This window comes from Microtus ochrogaster, chromosome X (genome assembly GCF_000317375.1).
Source record: "Microtus ochrogaster isolate Prairie Vole_2 chromosome X, MicOch1.0, whole genome shotgun sequence".
NCBI lineage: Eukaryota > Metazoa > Chordata > Mammalia > Rodentia > Cricetidae > Microtus > Microtus ochrogaster.
In genome coordinates, this window is record NC_022026.1 from 50,035,526 (window position 1) to 50,054,475 (window position 18,950).

Genomic DNA, 18,950 nt, shown 5'->3' on the forward strand with positions numbered 1-18,950 from the left:
AGTGGGGGGGCTAGGGGACAGAGAGAAAGAAAGAGGGGAGATGAGGAAAAAAGGATCTAGATTTTTATTTAAAAATAATGGAGGAAGACAGAATGTGAGGGTGCTGGAAGAGGCCAGGAAGTAAGGAAGGAGAAAGATATGGGGGATGAGAGGAGGTGAAGAAACAGAGAAAGTGGGGAGGTGTAGGGAAGAAGGCAGGAGAGAGGGAGAAGCAGGCAGCCAGAGGGAAGCAAGATGGGAGAGTCCCTTGTTCCCTTCCCTCAACTCATAGCAGCCCCAGGGGTTAACCCAGGAGGCTAGGGCTGTTTTTCACAACTGCTTCATCTCTTCCTCCATTTAAAAACCCACAGGTTCCCTAAAACAAACCAGACGATGTCACAACTGTACCCTTCCCCCATGAAGTGTTATCACCAACCCAGGCAAGTGCCTCCAAATGCTTTTTACGGGCCACCAACTCAAAACCAGAAAACTGAACTCCATTAAATAATACAGGCTCTCAAAGGGGGAATACACACACACACACACACACACACACACACACGATTCAAGAGTATGACCCTCTACACAGGAGAGGCCACACTGCCTATCATCATTAGTCCCTGTGTTAAGATAAAGACAGCACAAACAGAGCCACGGCACGCCCTGATATTTCAGCTGATGACTTGAAGCATTCTCCGTGTGTCTGTCCCAAGGGCAGCCCCACAAGCCCATCATCACACTGGATACTGTTCTGCAAGGCAGGACTTCGGGGCCATCAATGTACCCTGCCACCCCCAGTGTCTGTCATCAAGTAGGCCTCCTTAAATTTTACAAGACTAGGTACTGGCCTCGCTGTCTCCTTGTGGCTGGGGAGCAGCCACCTCTGTGGAGGGATGGATTCTGACTCCAGCGGGCTTGGAGTTCACAAGAGGAATCTGGAACTGAGAACAAAGCAAATGTGCACATGAAAACTGCAGTATGCTCTGTGAACACGATGCATAGGGAGAAGGCGGACAAGGAGAGACAGCCATCGTCCTGCTGGCTGGACCAACCTCGGCTCCCAGCTCTCCTTCAGCAGGTATCCTTGGCTTGCATGAAAGTAGCCTGTAACTGAGGATAAATGTTGTGTTTTTCAGATGAGCGGGCTCCGGATGTATACACACACACCACACACACACACTCACTCATGCCCAGTGAAAGAGGAAAGACAGCTCTTAACTCAGCTAACACCTTAGCCCTAGACCAGCTGAGAATCAGGATGGCGTTTCTATCAGTTAAGAGCACTGGCCAGTTAAGATTTCAGATTATAACAGTCTCTCAGAGAAATTTTTCCAAAGTCATATGTCCTGTCAAAGAGGGTGGGGAAGCTGGGGTGCAGCTGACTTGGGCAGCATATGCGGCGTCCTGGTTCCATCCCTACCACAGCAAAGACAGATGAATGAACAAGAGGACTCAGCCACAGAATTGCATAGCACAGCCCCAGTGAGCAAAAACCACAAATGCAATAGAAATGTACTCATCATCCATCAACTACGACGTTAAAAAATGAGGGGGAAAATGGAGATAACTACCTACCCATCGCATGAAACCTCCTGCGAAAGAAAACTCCAAAAACAAACCACCAAGAGCCAATGAGAAGGGTCACAGCCTGTCTGGAGTCACGAGTGGGAGAGACTTTGTTTTTGTTTTCTTGAGTGTCTCATGTACCAAGCTTCTCCTCAAATTACGTTCATACCACCACAACCAAAAAAGCCTTTAGCTACTTTATTATTTTTTCCTTTAGCATTCTGAATATTGTGAATAAGTAATTTATTCTAAAATCTAGCTTTAAAAATAATATTAAGTTGGGCTGGAGAGATGGCTCAGCAGCTAAGAGGTTGCTCTTTCAGAGGATCCAAGTTCAGTTCCCAGCAGCCACACAGCAGTTCACAACCATCTGTAACTCTAGTTCCAAGGGATCAGATGCTGTCTAGAAAAAAAAAAAGCCAGCAAAAACACAAGACTTGGTGCTTACATGCCATAACTTGTAAGGAACTGAAGGGTTTTGTTGTTGCTGTTGTTAGTTTGTTGGCTGGTTTTAGGGTTTGGGGGTTTGCTTTTTGGGGGGGTGGTTTTTTGAGACTGAATTTCTCTGTGTAGCCCTGGCTGTCCTGGAACTCACCCTGTAGAAGGAGCTCAAGTTTAAGGAGATGGTGATTTCAATTGTCTATACATACTGTTCTACAGCACTCAAAGAGATGAATTTGCTATGCAAAATGGGTAATGAATGAGCATCAAAATATTTATAGTATATACTCCAAGATGGTGGGGTGAATAGTAAGAAATGCCTCTCCTTGCCTCTCTGTCCCTGCACCTGGGGACAGACTGGCCTCCTGGGGTGGCTCCACCACCTTCCTGGCCACTAGAAGGAAAAAGTAAGCAAAGACCTTTGCTTGCCAACTCAGCCACTCAACAAATAGCGCATGAGTTTTATTATTACTGCTTTTCCTCCTAAGACTAAATATAAGCATGGTTTATCACTGAGGTAAAAGCCACGGGCTATAGTCTGTTTAGTTTAAGTATCCCCTGATGAAAAAGACAGAGCTGCCCAAAAGATAAGTATCTACACAGCACAAGGATCAAGTTGGAAAACAAGTGCTCACCATCAACCAGTGACCTTTTGCTATGGGAAGGAATTTCAGGGACAAAACTATCAACTACCATCAACCCTGTGTAAAATCTAGGCATCAGTTTGGCATTGCAGTGTTTTCTTCAGAATCCGGGCATTCTCAAGAAATTCCAGCGATTCCTAAGGAAGCAACTACCCAAGCAAGTCATGCCAACTGCTTCCGGATGTCAAAATACACCCAAATGTCTGTCCTGAGATGACAGGGATGTAACTAGGGAAGTTACCTAGAGGATAAGCAAGATGAAGTGTCTTCCAGAGGAAACAAGGGCCAGGGCATTTTCAAAACAAAACCATGCTTCCTTTTTCTGGTATTCCTTAGGAAATCTCAACTGGGTGCGCTGGGCTTTCAAGTTTTCTCTAAAGTACCTAACAGGCCCGGGAGCCCAGGACTGTGAGTTCACATTAGAGGAGTGACTTAAACAGTTCTAATGCTGGGGAGCGGTGATGGCTCCAGAGCACCATGAATATGATTTCATATTACCAAATTGCGAACATAAAATAGTACAGTTTCTTACATACACTTACACAGATTTAAAATATAGTGATGTATTATATCAAACACCAGGAAACCCCATGGTATAGCTCAATAAAGCTGTCTTTTAAAAACATACTGGGGACCAGGTGTTGTAGTCCAGGCCTGTAATCCCAGTGCTAGGAAAGTGGAGAACTCAAACCAAATCTTGAAGAAATAACAAGTTCCAGGCCAGCCTGGACTATATAGTGAAACTGTCTCAAAGCTAGAGGTGTAGTGCGGTGGTAGAGCCCTTGTCTAGCAAGCCTGAAGCTCTGTGTTTAATCCCAAGTACAATAAACACACACACACACACACGCCCACACACACACACCTTCCCTGCTGAAGAGGCTACAACAAGAACCACTAGAGAAGTGGGATCTTGACATTGAAAGAGAACCTAGAAATTGGGCGTTGCTGTCTCCTCAATTTTGGAGTCATTGGTTGCTGCTAGGGACCACACACTATAACTCCGTGAGCCTCGGCCTCATCAGCAAGTGGAATAGGCCTGACAAGGCAGAATAGTCTAGCATTTCGATTCCAGAGACTGAGAAATGACGACCAGAGCGAGGAAGAAGTGTCTGTCTTGAAACTTGTAGTTCTTCACCCAAGCCACGTGACACGTAAAGTGTTACTCTTTAGGCCACCAGGAGCTGTCACGAACAGACCTTGCCAAACTAATTTGCCCCCAGGCGGGGTGGGGGTATGCAGAGAACTGCACAAACACGCGCACACACTGCTGGCAGCCCATAGTCTCAGGCATTACAAGTAGTAACTACACTTGGGAGAGAGGGTTACGCAGTCATTAGCACATGGCACTTGCTGGATGCCAGGCAGTGAGCCAGGGCAGTGGAGGTGGGGGATACCCAGTTGGAGATGACAGACTTCATACAAGAGGAAATATTGTCCAGTAATCTTTGGAGTGGTCTTCACGAGATGAATGAAGGGTATAGAAGCTACATAATGGGCTCCTCAAGAACCTCCATGTCCTAATCCTCAGAATGTGGGACTCATAAAGTTAAAGCTCTTAAGTAGAGGGTTTCCTGATTCTCAAGTGGGTCAATAAATAAGTCTTTGTAATAGATAGGAGGAGAGATTAAGACAGATGTGAGAATAGGAAAGCAGAGGCAGGAAAGACGCAGTTAGGAACCAAGGCAATGCAGGAGCCCATAGAAGCTGGACAGGATGAGCAAAATCCTCCAGAAAGAAGGCAGCCCTTTCCACACTGATAGTGAGCCTAGAAAACTCACTTTGAACTTTGGACCTGCTGTATTAAACCACTAGCTTTGTATTTATCTGTTACAGCAGCAACAGGAAACTCATACAGGACAGCTACAAAGCATACAAGAGTTGCATGCACTCCCCAGGGAAGGAGCTGTATGGGCCTAGACTCAGAAGACTGAACACATGTGGAAAGAGAAGGTCTGGAGTGGCTACCAAGCTTCAGGAGATTCTCTATGGCAGCGGTTCTCAACCGGCCATAAAACTATTTCATTGCTATTTATAACTGTAATTTTGCTACTGTTATGAATCGTAATCGGAATGTGTAAATAAAATCGTAATGCAGATATGCAGGATAGCTTATATGTGACCCCAAGTAGTCAGTGACCCACAGGTTGAGAATCACTGCTCTAAGGCATTTCTCAGAGGGCAGGCCCATGGGGCCCATTCCAGAGATACTTAGGGCTCAACTAGAGACGGCAAGAGTAGTAGGGGAAACTGGGAGTAAGTAAATAGGGTATCTAAGAAGCCAAGAAATGGGGTTCCAGTCTTCGCAGACTCAAAAGTTAATTCAAATCAATTCAAAGATTCTGAGGACTGTGTTTTGTGTGTTTTGTGAACAGGAGGCAGACTGTTCATGAGTTACAGTGGCCATCGGGGCAGTGCCAGAGACGGTCATCCTCAAAGGTGCAGGCTCTATGTCTCAAGAACCAGCAGGGAAGAACAAAGATAAGACCAACAAATGCAAAGCGGAACTATAAAGGAGGTGTCTGAGTCTGCTCTCCGTTGCTCTAACCAAATACCCTGGGAGGTCGGTAACTCCAAGCGCAGGGCATTGGTATTTGCCTGGTCCAATTAAGGGCTGCTCTGTTGTTCCATACCATGGTGGAGGATATCAAAACAGGTTTCTTCCTGTTCCTATAAAGCCACTAATTCTATCATGGAGGCTCACTCTCATTACCTCATCCAACGCTGCTTGCCTCCCAAAAGCTTCAACTCCAAATATCATTAACATTAATTGGGGGATTAAGTTTTCAATGTGCAAATATAGGGGGACATATGTTTTTTAAAACTCTAAAGTTTAAAAACAAAGATAGAACCTTCAAGGAGGAAGAAAGGGATTAGTTGTGAATGCCCAATGATCCAGGAGAAACAAGGAAAAGGTGTACTTAATACAAGTATGGTCCCAGCACTCGGGAGGCAGAGGCAGGCGGATCTCTGTGAGTTCGAGACCAGCCTGGTCTACAAGAGCTAGTTCCAGGACAGGCTCCAAAACCACAGAGAAACTCTGTCTCGAAAAACCACACACACACAAAAAAAATACAAGTATGGGAGGAAGAATACTGCTGTTTCTCAGAAGCCCAGATGTGCACAGCCTAATGCCCAGAACATCTTGTTAGGAACAGGGTACCTCAAGCACTCCAACGAGCCAGGAGCATCACTGAAAAGGCAAGAAGCTTATGTACTTGACCATGCATCAGAACCACATGGTTCAGCAGGTAAAGGGACTTGCTGAAAACTACAACCACCTGAACTCCATCCTTGGTACCCGTAAGATGGAATGAGAGAACCGGTTCCCACGAGCTGTTCTCTAACCACCATGAGCACATCATGGCGCATGTGTCTGTGTGCTTGAAAAGTTAAAAATTAAAAAAGAACCTCCTAGAGGACTTATTCAAGTGCTGATTGCTGAACCCCACTGTCCAAGCTTCCTGATTTTGTAGGTCTGTTGAGATATGACTGAAGAATCTTTCTCTCAAATGATCCCAAGTTACGGCCCTCTGCAAATCACTGTCAGTAGCTCTCCTCTACAGAAAGGGTTCTGGCATTTGCCGGGGCTCTTTCTTTCTCACACAGCACCTGATCTCTTTGTTCTCAGCAGCCTGCACTGGATTACTCCATGTATTTCCCTGGTATAGCTTTCCAGTTGCTCATTTCTCTCAATGTTGAACAAAAGCCCAAGACTAAAGGTAGCTGATATTAAAGTAGTAGTCGTGGAACATGTCCTTAAAATAAAAAATAAAATAAAAAACAGAAGCCTTGCTCCCCACCCACCACCTCCAGTCAACTTTGAGGAGCAGAAAAGGGGATCCTACTACTGGGGATCTGGCTAGGCGCGACATCCCTCAGAGCAGCAGCATCAGGCATGGCCAGTCTGTGATCAGAACAGGACAAGACACAAACAAAGCCACCCCGTAATCATGTGTGAACACAGACAAAACATGAACTTTGTCCAAACCATAAATGCGAGCAGCCATCCCCTAGTCTTGCTAATGTGAGTATCTGCTGCTTTTATACCAACCCCAGATTTTGCCTGGCTCCAATTTTTCCCTCTTCCAGAGAACATTTGTTAAAATAGTCAATCCCAGAAGTAGCTCTGGCAGCCTCCAAGCCAGAACAATGTCTGGCTCCTTCAAATGCTCCCCGAACCACCTGACAAGGACACAAAGACCCTAAGTCTGCCTCTCTTACACCCCGTTGCCCCATGGTCCTCATGGTGTGCAAGAAGAAAACTCAGCTTGTTAAATCCCGGATGTGTTCCCAGGGAGGGTGGGTGACTCACACTCTCCTCAAAGACATCATCCTCACCTGCTCTCCAACCTACACGAGATTCCTCTTCTCGTCTTTCAGGACGCTCACTATAGCTTTTATTTACACACTGCCACATCCCTTGCACACACATCCCCCACTAAATTGAGAAGTTTAAGTGGGTCAGTCTAAATGTAACGCACACCTGTTTCCTGGCACAAAGCAGGAGATAAATACATAATGAGATGGACGCTGGGAGGACAAATACTTATCACTGCGGGTAGCATACTTTAAGAAATTACAGGCATGAGCATTTTCAATAGATATGAGGAATGCAAAGGTAACTAGAGGAGTAGAATAGGAAACAACCAGGTCTCTGCAACAGCAATGGACTCTGCAAAACAAAGGGGAGTGCCCTTCCTTCCATATTTAACTCAAGACGTGTTTGTAGAAGGCATTGCGTTGTATTGATTTTAGCTTTCATTCAGCATGGTCAACCACTGACACAGCATGGCCCCAAGCTGCCCAAACTTTGTTGTTACTCTGGAAATCCTTCAACGTAAGTCACTTGCTTGGCTTGCAAACCCTTCACTACTCCCAGATTTGGGTGACAGTACTTGCACTGCTCTAATTAGAAGAGGCTTTCCCTGTGTCTGGCACCACAGGCCTCTCCCAGGAGGTTCATAGTGTGTTGTAAGAGACCACTGCATAACTAGCCAACTTCATTTCAGGGTTCGGGATTTCGTGACTTTCAGTTAGTGTTCAGATCATGGACTACATGATATGATTTGATTATGTTAATCATCAACAGAAAAATCATCAGGCCAAGCAAGATTATCAAAGTGGTAAATGAGCTAAATCTTCTGAAAACCAGAGAGATTTGGAGAAAGGGAGTGTGTGTGTGTGTGTGTGTGTGTGTGTGTGTGTTTCTTGTGCCACCTTGCACAGAATCCTAGCACCACTAGGTCTTTCTATTAGAAAACAAATAGAATCAACTATTAAATATCTGTACTTCATTGCAAATATACCACTAAGGACTCTTTAGAAAACAGCAGGTGATTTTTCCTCACAAATGACTACAAACACCTTAAATTCCACTTAGGCACATTGTAATGAATTAAATGGCATTCATTTTGCTCTTGGTGCCTCTGTGTATGAACTCCTGAAATAAATAATAATTGATTGCTGCATAATGGCTACAATTTTAAAATGATACTGGAAAGGGCTATAAACTGCAGAAGCACTCTCTCATTTTCTTAAGAGAGTCTAAAGAATGCAAACAGTTTAGATCTCAGTGATAAACAGGTCTGCTGCTTCTTAAAGGAGACGCCATCCTCTTTCCATTGAGACCTACACAGAAATGCCTGCCCAGGCAAACTGACAACTTCCTTTTGTATAGAACTCTTTCAGTAACCCACCTCAAATGAAAGGTCATCCCAACAACATTTCTTATCGTGTTGGGAGAAAGCAGGGCATTCCAAAGTGACCTATAAGGGTTTAAAGGCATTTACTTTGGCCATTGGACTCAATCATCTTAAGGCAAAGCAAAACAAGAGTATGAATTGTCCTGTCTTCCATGGAGTAGGAGGGTTCGGTTCATCCACTCAATATTGATTTAGAGCCTAATCTGCACCAAACATCAAAGAAACCCATTGTGAGCAGCACCATACAACACAATGCCGTCCCAATTGTGACTGAGCCCAGGTAGAGGAGATAAATAGGTAATACTGCGGTGGGAAAAAGTCGTATGAGAAAGGAATTCATTTAGACCTGGAGTGGTATGACATCACATCAGAAAAGGGCTCTGGGAAAAAAGTGACACGTAAGTTGAGAGGCCACCAGATCACTACCACTTTGGAAAAGGGAAAGGCATTTTCGAAAACAATCACAAATGGAATTTGAACTTCACTGACCAACAACTTACTGGGTTGGACGTCTCCTTCAGTGTTTGTGTATGTATGAGCATCCTGCGACTCCTGCCTACCCTTTCTGGCTGGTGTACCAATATCCTATTACCTGAATACAGAAAAGTCTCACTTTATGACGATTTATTATAATGTGCAGCCTGCTATGCTTGGCCTAGAAACACCCAAAAATAAGCTGCTAGAGGCACAAAAAGCTGGCTGGCTATCAGCAAGACTTAGGTAAACCAAACGTTTAATAGAGACCAGACAATCACAAGTCCTTTGCTCAATAAAGTGTTGGTTCCTCTGGGCAGTAAGGTGGGTCCCACACCGTCAGGTCTATAGTAAACGGGACCCAGAAGACCTAATGCTAGCTGCCTAAATAGAAATTATGTTTTCTAGGTAAATCAAAAACTGGATCACCATTTCCAGTTCCCGGCCCTGCAGACTTAGAGAAGGACATGGGAAGTAGCCTTTGAGGACCTCAGAGTGGAGAGAGGGCCAGACTGGGAGAAGACAGAGAGAGTGAGAGCTGGAAGCACAAGCGGGGGTTGCAGGAAGAGCTCAGGACCCTGGGACAGCCAGCCCACCAGGCCCCGTACTGGGGCGTTTCCTAACCTCCCATCACCCCATCAGCCGGCAATAAGGGCAATCTAACCCTCCCCCAAAGACCCCGAGATTCTAGGTCCTTCTCAGCCCGGGCCAGACAGGCACCAAGAACCCCAAGAACCCTGCAGAGGGCCGGGACCCACTAAATCCAGGTACCCGCGTCCGCAGCGCAAGGGAGGGTGCGCTTGGGTAAGAAAAATGGCAAAGACAAAACTCTCCCCGCCCACCCGAAAAAGCCAACCACACCCCCTGCATCCCTCAACCCAAGCCGCCCCGGAGCCAGCCCCCGCGATTCTCTGCCCAGGCCCCCTCGGGTTCCTGTCCCTGCCGCGCGCGCGCGGGCTCCGCAGGGACACTAAAGCGAGTGAGAGTGAATCGGGGTGCGCAAGGCGAGGGAGGGCGCCCAGCGCGGTGTCACTCTCCGGATCCGGCTCCGGGGCGCCCTCCCCGGGTCCGCGGTCCCGGGATGGGCGCGCCGACCCTACACACAGGGTTGAGCAGCCCCAGCACTCACCCATTGGCGCCAAGCCGGGCCGAGCCGCCGAAGCAGCGTTAAAGTTGGCGGAACCGGGCGTGGGGTTCGGAGCGCCGAGGTCGCGGCGCGGGGATCGGGGACACGGGCGTTGGGACGCGGCTGCAGCTGGGGGTCGGCTTCTTCCTCAGTAACGGTGGTAGAGGCTCAGCGCTGCCCGCTGCTGCCTCTGCTGCCGCTGCCGCTGCTGCCCTGGGGCGACTCCTGCTGCTGCTGCTGCTGCATCGCGGCCCCGCTTCGCCCGGCTGCTCCGGGTTTCCTGCTCTCCGAGAGTGGAAATTGCGAAAAAGAAAAAAAAAAAATCACCGCCCTGCCCAGTGCAAGGCAGCCGGCTCAGAGCCTGCTCTCCCCTCCTCCTCGCGGCTGCGAGGCTCCGCAGCTCCGCCCGTTGGAGAGGCGCGGCCGCAGGCGGGGGCGGGGCCGAAGGGCGGGGCCCAGGCAGCGTCTGGCCTGACTCCGGGGCGCGTCCGCTGGCGGCGGGGCTCTGTGGCCCCCCCTCCCTGTCCGCTCTGCCCCGGTCCAAGTTCCGCCGCGGTCGCCCCCTATCCACCGATACTCTGTTCACTCCCGGGGAAATGCCGCGAGACTCCTCGAGACCGGAGGAGATTTAGGGGGTCTTTGGGGGTGGGGGTCTCGGAGTTGAGGGGCACGTGAAAAAGGTGGGTCGGAAGGCGGAACCCCGGCGAAGGAGGGCTGGGGGAGGGGTAGCCGTCGGCAGGTGAAGAGCCAGACACTCGCTGGGTTATTAACAGGTGACAGCATTGGGAACAAGGCTGGTAGCAGGGGGCTCTTGGAGAAAGGGGTCTTTAGCTGCAGCTTGGGAACGCGGGCCGCCCAGGTGCGAGTTTGGAGCGTGGGAGGTGGTGGGCTTGATGAAGAGCCCAAAGCGAGGCTGCTGGGCAGGTGCGCCACTGGGCACCGCCTCTCACAGGATTGGACCCTCCTTACACCTGACCCAGTGTTGCCTGGACCAGGTGTGGGGTTCTACTCCTTGGGAATTTTTCTAGGTCCGGAGACAAAGCTTGGCTCCTTTTCCATAAGGCATCGTTGTGTCATATTGACCTCAAACCTGGATGGCCAACACTTTAGTGGACTCTAAAATGGAAATAGACATTCACAGGAATTCCTGGACAATCACAAGCTCCTTTTTCGGGGTTCATTCCCCACCACACCTTTCAGTCATAAAGACTTGTCTGCAACCACATTAATTTACCAGCCTGTTATTTCCTTTCCACTTTCCACCATCTGGTGGTAGGAAGAGATAGTGAACTAAAGACAAAACAGATGACAGAGAAAGTGAGAAAAGAAAAATTAGACCGGCCCCTGCAAACGGAGGCTGGGGACTAGTAAACCCAAAAGTTATAAATAAAGGCTGACCCAGTGCCCAAAGGAGAGCTGTCTTGCATACGCAATGAATAATAATGGGGCATCATATGTCCATAGTTGTAGCCTAAGATTTCTATAGACATGTGTTCTGAAAGGAAAAAAAAAACTCATCCACAAGGCTGAGGCTAAGAAGATCATGAGTTTGATGAATTCTGACTTAAGGGCTAGCCTGGGACACATAAACATGATCCTGGATATGAGGAAGAGGAAGGGAAGAGTAGCAGCAGTATCTTTCTCTAGATACTGTCCATGTGTGTCACAGCAACCTAGACTAATCAAAACACAGAAGACTCATCCACATAGCTGTCCTGTTCATTACATGCCTAGACAAAGCCATGATCCAATCAAGACAATGAAACCTTATGATCTTATAGTTGACAGAGTGAGACTCAGAGCCTGACTTACCTCACTATTTCTAAAACACTCCCCCTAAACGTAACAAGAACTTCTCTGAGATCTGTCCAATTCCAAAAGTGGCTCTCTTGGCCAAGACCCAGATCATTAGACCATCCTAATTCTCTCTCAAAGACATTCAGACCCTGGAAAATGACTGGGCATGTGTTCAATATGGAAATAGCTGAGCTAGACTTGTGGTGGCTTGGCACCTGGGGTGCCAAAGATTTGTGGTTGCTGACCCATGCATTCTCAGAATGATGTTCCAAAAATCAGTAAGAGCTCTGTTTACTCTTCCAGAGAACCAGGGTTCAATTCCCATTATGCCCACGGTGGCTCACAGCCATTTGTCACTCCAGTTCCAGGTAATGTGCCTCCGTGGGCTCTGCACACATGTGGCCGTTTGCACCCATACAAATAAAATTTTTAAAACAAAGTTGTTACTGGAGAGATAGCTCAGCAGTTACGAGCACTGGCTACTATTCCAGAGGTCCTGAGTTCAATACCCAGCAACCACATGGTGTCTGTCTCACAACCATCTAGAATAAGATCTGGTGCCCTCTTCTGGCCTGTGGGCATACATGCCAGCAGAACACTACATAATCAATAAATGAATCTTTAAAAAAAAATCATTGAACACTGTTGAAGCCTACCAGACTTACCTGGACATCGCAGCATCCAGTGCAACTAAAGCAACAACCAGCACAGGACTCCTCGGGGAGAAAGGGCTTCTTTTACCCACTGCTTAATCTTAGTCTTAATCCTAGCCTTCTAATTGAATTGCTTTGTGTATAGCCCAGAGAATAATCTGGGATAGCCATACCTTCAGTTTATTGGGAGAGTTTATTAAGTATATAGCAAGGCAAAGTAAAAAAAATTAATAGCAAGAGATGGATAGCAAAATATCAAATCAGGTGCACACAGCATCTAGCAGAAACTGACTGGGGAAGTGAAGGAGTGGGCTGGAGTTTCTGACTTCTCTTGCCTGTAGTGGGCACTTTTATATCATGGATAAACAATAGTGACATCTGTTGGAAACGGTTAACTTTCTAGGTCTTCTCAAGGACGCAGTGGTTTTACTCTTGGGTTGTTCTATAGTCTACTTCCTGATAAAGAGTTAGGAGAACAAACCCATCCCCAGAAAGGAGGCTTTGGAGGACACTTTGAGACAAACATGCTTGGGTCTGAAATGGGGGTGGGGGCAACCCCAATTTCAGAGCTAGCTTCTCAGTGAGCTCAAATAGCAAATAGCATAGGCCCATTTTGCCGATATAATGTCCACTGCAGTCTGCCTCAAAACGCTTTCTGATTGCGGTGCTGGGACTTGAACTCAGCAAGTAGGCACATGCTGAACAACTGAACTGTGGGCCAGCCTAATTTTTCTCTCTTGATCTGAAGACCTGTATCCTTAGTCCCCGGTCTGAGTGTACTTCCTGCAATGACAGACTTGGCATTTTATCACAAAAGAAAGACTGGTAGCAAGACTTATTTTTTAAAAAAAGTTCTTGAGGAGTGCCCTGACTTTAATGCCTTAACTAAACCAACTGTCACTTCTATTCAAAACTTGAGAATTTTTCATCTTGAGTTTCCTCTAAATTACAAGTGAACATTCCTTTTTCCCAGTTATTGTTCCGTTCCTCTGAATCATTCCTATTGTCCTTTCTTTTTCCCCTGAGAAGCTTTTGCTGACCAGCACAAGAGAAGCAAACGTCAAGACTCCAGTCCAGCTGCTGCCATGAATACTAGTGTAATTCCGCGTCCTGCCTCCTTCCTACGAGTGGTTCCTTTAAACAGAATAGCTAATAATGCAGGATTGCAAACATACTCCAAATTATGTTAATTCATTTCATGAATATTTCTAGAGAAAGGCAATTGTATTTCATGCCACATCTTTGTCCCACTGAACTCCCATTTCTGCCAGAATACATAATGGGTTTGGAAAACGCCAAATATCTGACTTGTCACATTAAAATGGCATCATATGATTAAAAAAGGCACCACTGTGTGGCTCAGTGGTAGCAATGTTTGGGATAAAAATTGAAGGTACTTGAGCCTTTGCTTCTCCAGCACTTACAACCTGTCATACTGGTTCTTTCCCTGTACTCAGGCTTGACATCTGTAATTTACACATAATGAATGATACTTTGCTTTGATAACCTTTAATATCATCTTTACATTATTATAAATTGCATGCTGAGTGCTTTACAAAAGACGGTCATTATATAGTACTTTTGCTAAGCTTTATGGAGAGCAAATCTCAGTGCTAGGAAGTAAAGACATGCTTAAGAAAAAAAAGTGTCCTAAAGGCCAAAGCTGGAACAGCTCAAACTACACATAAAATATATTGAGGCTCTGGAGAGAGGCTGCAGTCAAGAGTGCCGGCCACTTTTCCAGAGGACCTGAGTTCAGCTCCTAGCACCCAGGCTATGTGACTCACAATCACCTGTAACTCCCAGTTCTAAGGAATCTGATGCCCACTGGCCTCCATGGGCACCCACATGCACATGGCACACACACATACACTCGGGTCCCAGGCCATGTGACTCACGATCACCTGTAACTCCAGTTCCAGGGAGTCTGATGCCCACTGGCCTCCGTGGGCACCCGCATGCACGTGGCACACACACATACACTTGGGTACACACAGATATAGATAATAAAAAGAATAAAATCCTTTAAAAATCAACAAGAGGAGAATAAGTCGTCCTTACAGAGAGATTCCAATTAGTAAATGCCAAAGAACTGAAGATGAGGGGCGGTACCATTACAGTACCAGGATAGGCTGGTCATGACCGTTCATAGCTGCAATCCCAGCACTCTAGAGAGACTTAGGCTTTGCCAGCCTCAGCTATCAAGTGAGATCCTGTCTCCAAAACAAGATGGGACTGGAGAGGAGTGGTTCGACAATTAAGAGCTCTTTCTCCTCTCTCCAAGGACCCAGTTCACTTCCTAGGATCCACATAGTGAGTCCCAGTCACCTGTAACTAATTCCAGCTCCAGAGGCTCCAGTGCCATCTTCTGGCTAACTCTGATTCCCGCGTGTGAGCAGTGCTCAGGTTCACAAGCATGCACATCAATAAAAGACACAACAAAAGAAGGCTACAGTAATAGTGTAAGCACAAGCTGACTAACATCCCCAAATTACTGGGTGAAAGTTTCAGTAGAAGAAGGGCATTTGCATAGCCTCAAAGTAGCTGCCCCTTCATAAATGTCTTCATGCTCACAACATGGGAAACCAGTAACTTCAAGTGGGGAATGCAGAAAATAGCCCGTTAGTGAGCAAGGTCTGGTGGCCAGGAATTTAAGACTGTCTTTTCCATTCTTCCTTCACGTTGTGCGTGTGCTGGGCTAAAGGTAATGCATGTCAAAGGTCAAAAGCCATAGAATCAAAGAACTGTATTGTGTTGAGCAGGCTTGAGACCAGTCTTGGAAGAAGCCACTTTTGCTTTCTCATTGACTGAATCCTTTCCAACAAATTCCAGAGAACAGGGTTTATCTGATCTGCAGAGAGGCAGAAACTATCAAATGAGAGTAGATCTTTCAAGGCATGGCTAAATCACGATTTCCTTCCAGAAGTTTCCCTAGCAAAGGAAACAGAAAGGAAGCAGCGAAAAGGTGACATGTGCTCTTCCACACACCTATAAAACCACAGCAAGTGTTCTTGTTTTAAATCCAAAGAATAGAGACCAGTGCGATACTTTACTAGGTAAGAGCCAGCAAGCCTAATGGCTTGTGTTTGACTCCCAGGACCCACATGGTGGAAGGAGAGAACCCAGCTCCCCAAAGTTTTCCTCTGTCCTGTGTGTTGTCACACACGTGTATCCACTCCCAAGGCAAGTAGTCATAGCAAATTTTCTCGAGAATGGACAAAAGGAAGGGCTGGGGAGACAGCTCAGACAGTAGTGTGCTTGTTAGGCAAGCATGAAGACCTGTGTTCGGTTCCCCGAGCCCACATCAAAAGCCATGCACAGTGATGCGTACTTGCGATCCCAGCGCTGGCCAAGCAGAGATAAGCACATCCCTGGGGCCTCACTGGCCAGCAAGTCTAGCTTAGTCAGCAAGCACTGCAGCTGAGTGAGAAATCCTGTCTCAAGAAACAGCGTGGACGTGTCCTGAGGATCAACAGCCAAGATTTGTCCCTTCGGCCTCCACATGGAGGCTCATACTTGCGCATGAGCACCCTGCAACACACACATGCACACAAATCACAAGTGCAATGCGGAAAGAGGCCAAGGATAGAGGATAACTTGTTAAGACCATTTTGTCATCCTTTTTCTTCAGCACTGCTTTGTTTACACACAATGCGAGGGCAGTCCTAAGAGACTAACAAGGAGTGTGGCTTCCATAGCTTTCTACTCATGCTCCTGCCCATGCTAAGAAATTATAAGGAAGAATAGTAATCTCACAATTAAGAGGCAAATCAAAGCACAACCATAAATTCCCGAATCACCACACATTACGTTCCTCTGTGAGAAAAGGAGATGTTCAACGTGGGAACATGGGAGTAAACGTACAGATTGGATTTGTTTTTCAATAGGGCCTCACTCCGTCGTCCCGGAACATGTAGAACTCATTATGTAGATCAAGCCAGCCTTGATCTCACAGAGATCCATGTGCCTCTGCCTCCCTATGTAGTGGTTCTCAACCTCCCTAATGCTACGACCTTTTAGCATAGTTCCTCAAGGTGTGGTGACCCCCCAACCATAAAATTATTTCACGGCTACTTCATAATGGTGATTTTGCTACTGTTACCAATTCTGATGTAAATATCTGTGGTTTTCAATGGTCTTATAGGAAGCCCCTGTGAAAGGGTCTCATCTCACAGGTTGAGAACCACTGGATTAAAGGTGTGTGCCACAAAACCCAGGTAGCAGGCCAGTTACTTTAGGCTGGCACTGCTAAACGGATAAGAAGGAGCTTTGGATCTTAACAATCAATAATGAAGATTGAAGGCTAGGAATTGACCTGAACGAATGGTTTCTCCCTCCCCCCCCCCTTGAACTTTAGCAGTTAAGTTTGGGGATCCCATCACAGGCCAGGTTACATTGGAGCTGGGTCTTAAGGCTGTGCAGTGTTTCACCATGCCAGACAGAGGGAAGAAAAAACAAGAAAGAATGCCCATAGCCTGGTGAACTGATTGTCTTGTGCAGAACGGGGAAGAGTGCAGTCAGATGTCAGGCCTAAGTGATCTCTGTGGCAGCGGAGTGTAAACAAGACTCTGAAGGAAGTTGGCAGCAGCAGAGGTCTCCAAGCATTTATTTGGCACCTGTGGACTGTGTTCTGTGGAGCAGGTACAGGACCAGAGGAGGGGAGCTTTGGGAAAGTGACAAGGCAGCAAGAGGCCAAAGAAATTAAAGGCCAGCATTGTGATGGCGTTTCACTGAGCAAGAGAGGTGATCATTTGAAGGCTTTTCTTTTGAGACAGGATCTCACAATCACATGAAGCCCAGGCTGGCTTGGAACTCACTGTGAAGACCAGGCTGTCCTCCAACTCACAGAAATCTGCCTGTCTCTGCCACTTGAATGCTGGAATCAAAGGAGAGCACCACCACTTCCATTTTTGAGTTACATCTGACACATCTCGTGCATATTCTGTTAATTCAAGGAGCCAAGGTGGAGGATTCTTTTTCAAGACTTATTTATTTTTATTTTATGTGTATGAATATTTTGCCTATGTGTACGCATGTGCACTACATACACAATGCTTATTGTCTGTGGAAGCCAGAAGAAGGCTCTGGACACCCCAAAATTGAAGTAAAAGGCTATTGTGAGCTACCATTTGGGTGCTGGGAATGAAACCTGGGTCCTCTGGAAGAGTAGCAACTGTTCTTAACCACTGAGCCAACTCTCCAACCCCAAGACAGAGGATTTGGAAAACATCTTGTTCTCTAGCTTGGAATCTGGGTGGATGGGTTGCTCAATGAAGTGTTAGGCAGGGATGTGGGGGAGGTATAATTAATTCATCTTTGTATCTTGTTAAAAGAGAATTAAATGTTGGTTCACACTATAACACAGGTGAGCCTGGAAAATAGGATGGTAGCCAGCAGAAGCCAGTCTCAAAAAGGCTACATTATGTGACTCCGTCTCTGCAAAGACCACAACAGGCAGATGCGGAGAGACAGAAAGGAGGTTAGTAATCCCTCCTGGCTGCTGGAGTTAGAGAGAGTGGGCTAGTGGGCACAGAGTTTTGTTTTGGAGTGACAAAATTTTCTAAAGTTAACAGTGTACATAGCTGCACAACTGCGAAAATACTAAAGTGGGTGAATTGTACACTTTAAATAGACGATTTGTGCAACGCGTGAATTCTAGCTCAGAAGCAGGAATATATGCAATAGTCATTATACATGTCAGTGTGGGAATCATGGGAAAGTTCTAGAGCTGGATTGTAGTCATGATTACAGTGCTCTTAATGCCACTGACCTGTAAATTACACTTAAAATGGTTAAGGGAGGTGGCAAGGGGGTGGACAGATGACTCAGAAGTTAACAGCCTGTACGTACCCAGTTCCAGGGGAATCTAGCACCCCCTTCTGGCTTTTGTAGGCATGCAAAGCATTCATACACATAAAATAAAACTTTAGAAATTTTAATTAAACGTTCTATAATCTCACTATTACCAATATTTGCAGAGATAATTGATTATCATTGTTAATTACATGAAATATTCCTCCAGAAATTAAACATGTGGTACATATAAATACATTCAGACAAAACACCTATACGCTTAAAATTAAATGGTTAAAAGGGCCAGGTGTTAGTAGCACACACCTTTAATCCCAGCATTCAGAAGTGGATTCACAGAGGCAGGCAGATCTCTGTGAATTCCAGGCCAGCCTGGTCTACATAGTGAGTCCCAGGACACTAAGGGCTACACAGAAAAACCCGTCTCAAAACAAAAACAAAAACAAAAACAAAAACAAAAACAAAAACAAAAAAACACATAACTCCAAAACAACAACAACAACCCAAACAAAAAGGCTAAAAGGATAAATGGTATGTGTCTTTTATCACCAGAAAAAAAAATTGTGATTGATGAATCATGAGGCCAGGCAGGGCGGTTTTCCCAGGGCTTTGTCTCCTCTAGTAACACCCTCGTGCTGCTTCCCAGCAGGAAGTCACTACTGCAATAACTGCTACCCCACTGCCCTCAGTGCCACCACCTTAGGGTGCTGAGAATGCAAGCCCAGTGGTCACAGCCATCTTCCAGGTTCTGAAGCTC

At 46.3% G+C, this 18,950-nt stretch overlaps 1 protein-coding gene across 5 annotated transcripts in view; it reads right to left on the reverse strand.

Moving 5' to 3' along the window:
• Sh3kbp1 (SH3 domain containing kinase binding protein 1) overlaps positions 1-10,089 on the reverse strand; it is a 337,374-nt gene extending 327,285 nt beyond the window's left edge. For 3 of the 5 annotated variants that reach the window (XM_026784809.1, XM_026784808.1, XM_013350581.2), the window contains exon 1: positions 9,936-10,089. In XM_026784809.1, coding sequence (XP_026640610.1) covers positions 9,936-9,939 — 4 coding nt within the window. In that variant the 5' untranslated portion in view covers positions 9,940-10,089. The remainder of the gene's footprint in view (positions 1-9,935) is intronic. The other 2 variants (XM_013350583.2, XM_026784802.1) reach the window with 1 other exon arrangement.
• Positions 10,090-18,950: the final 8,861 nt, after the last annotated feature.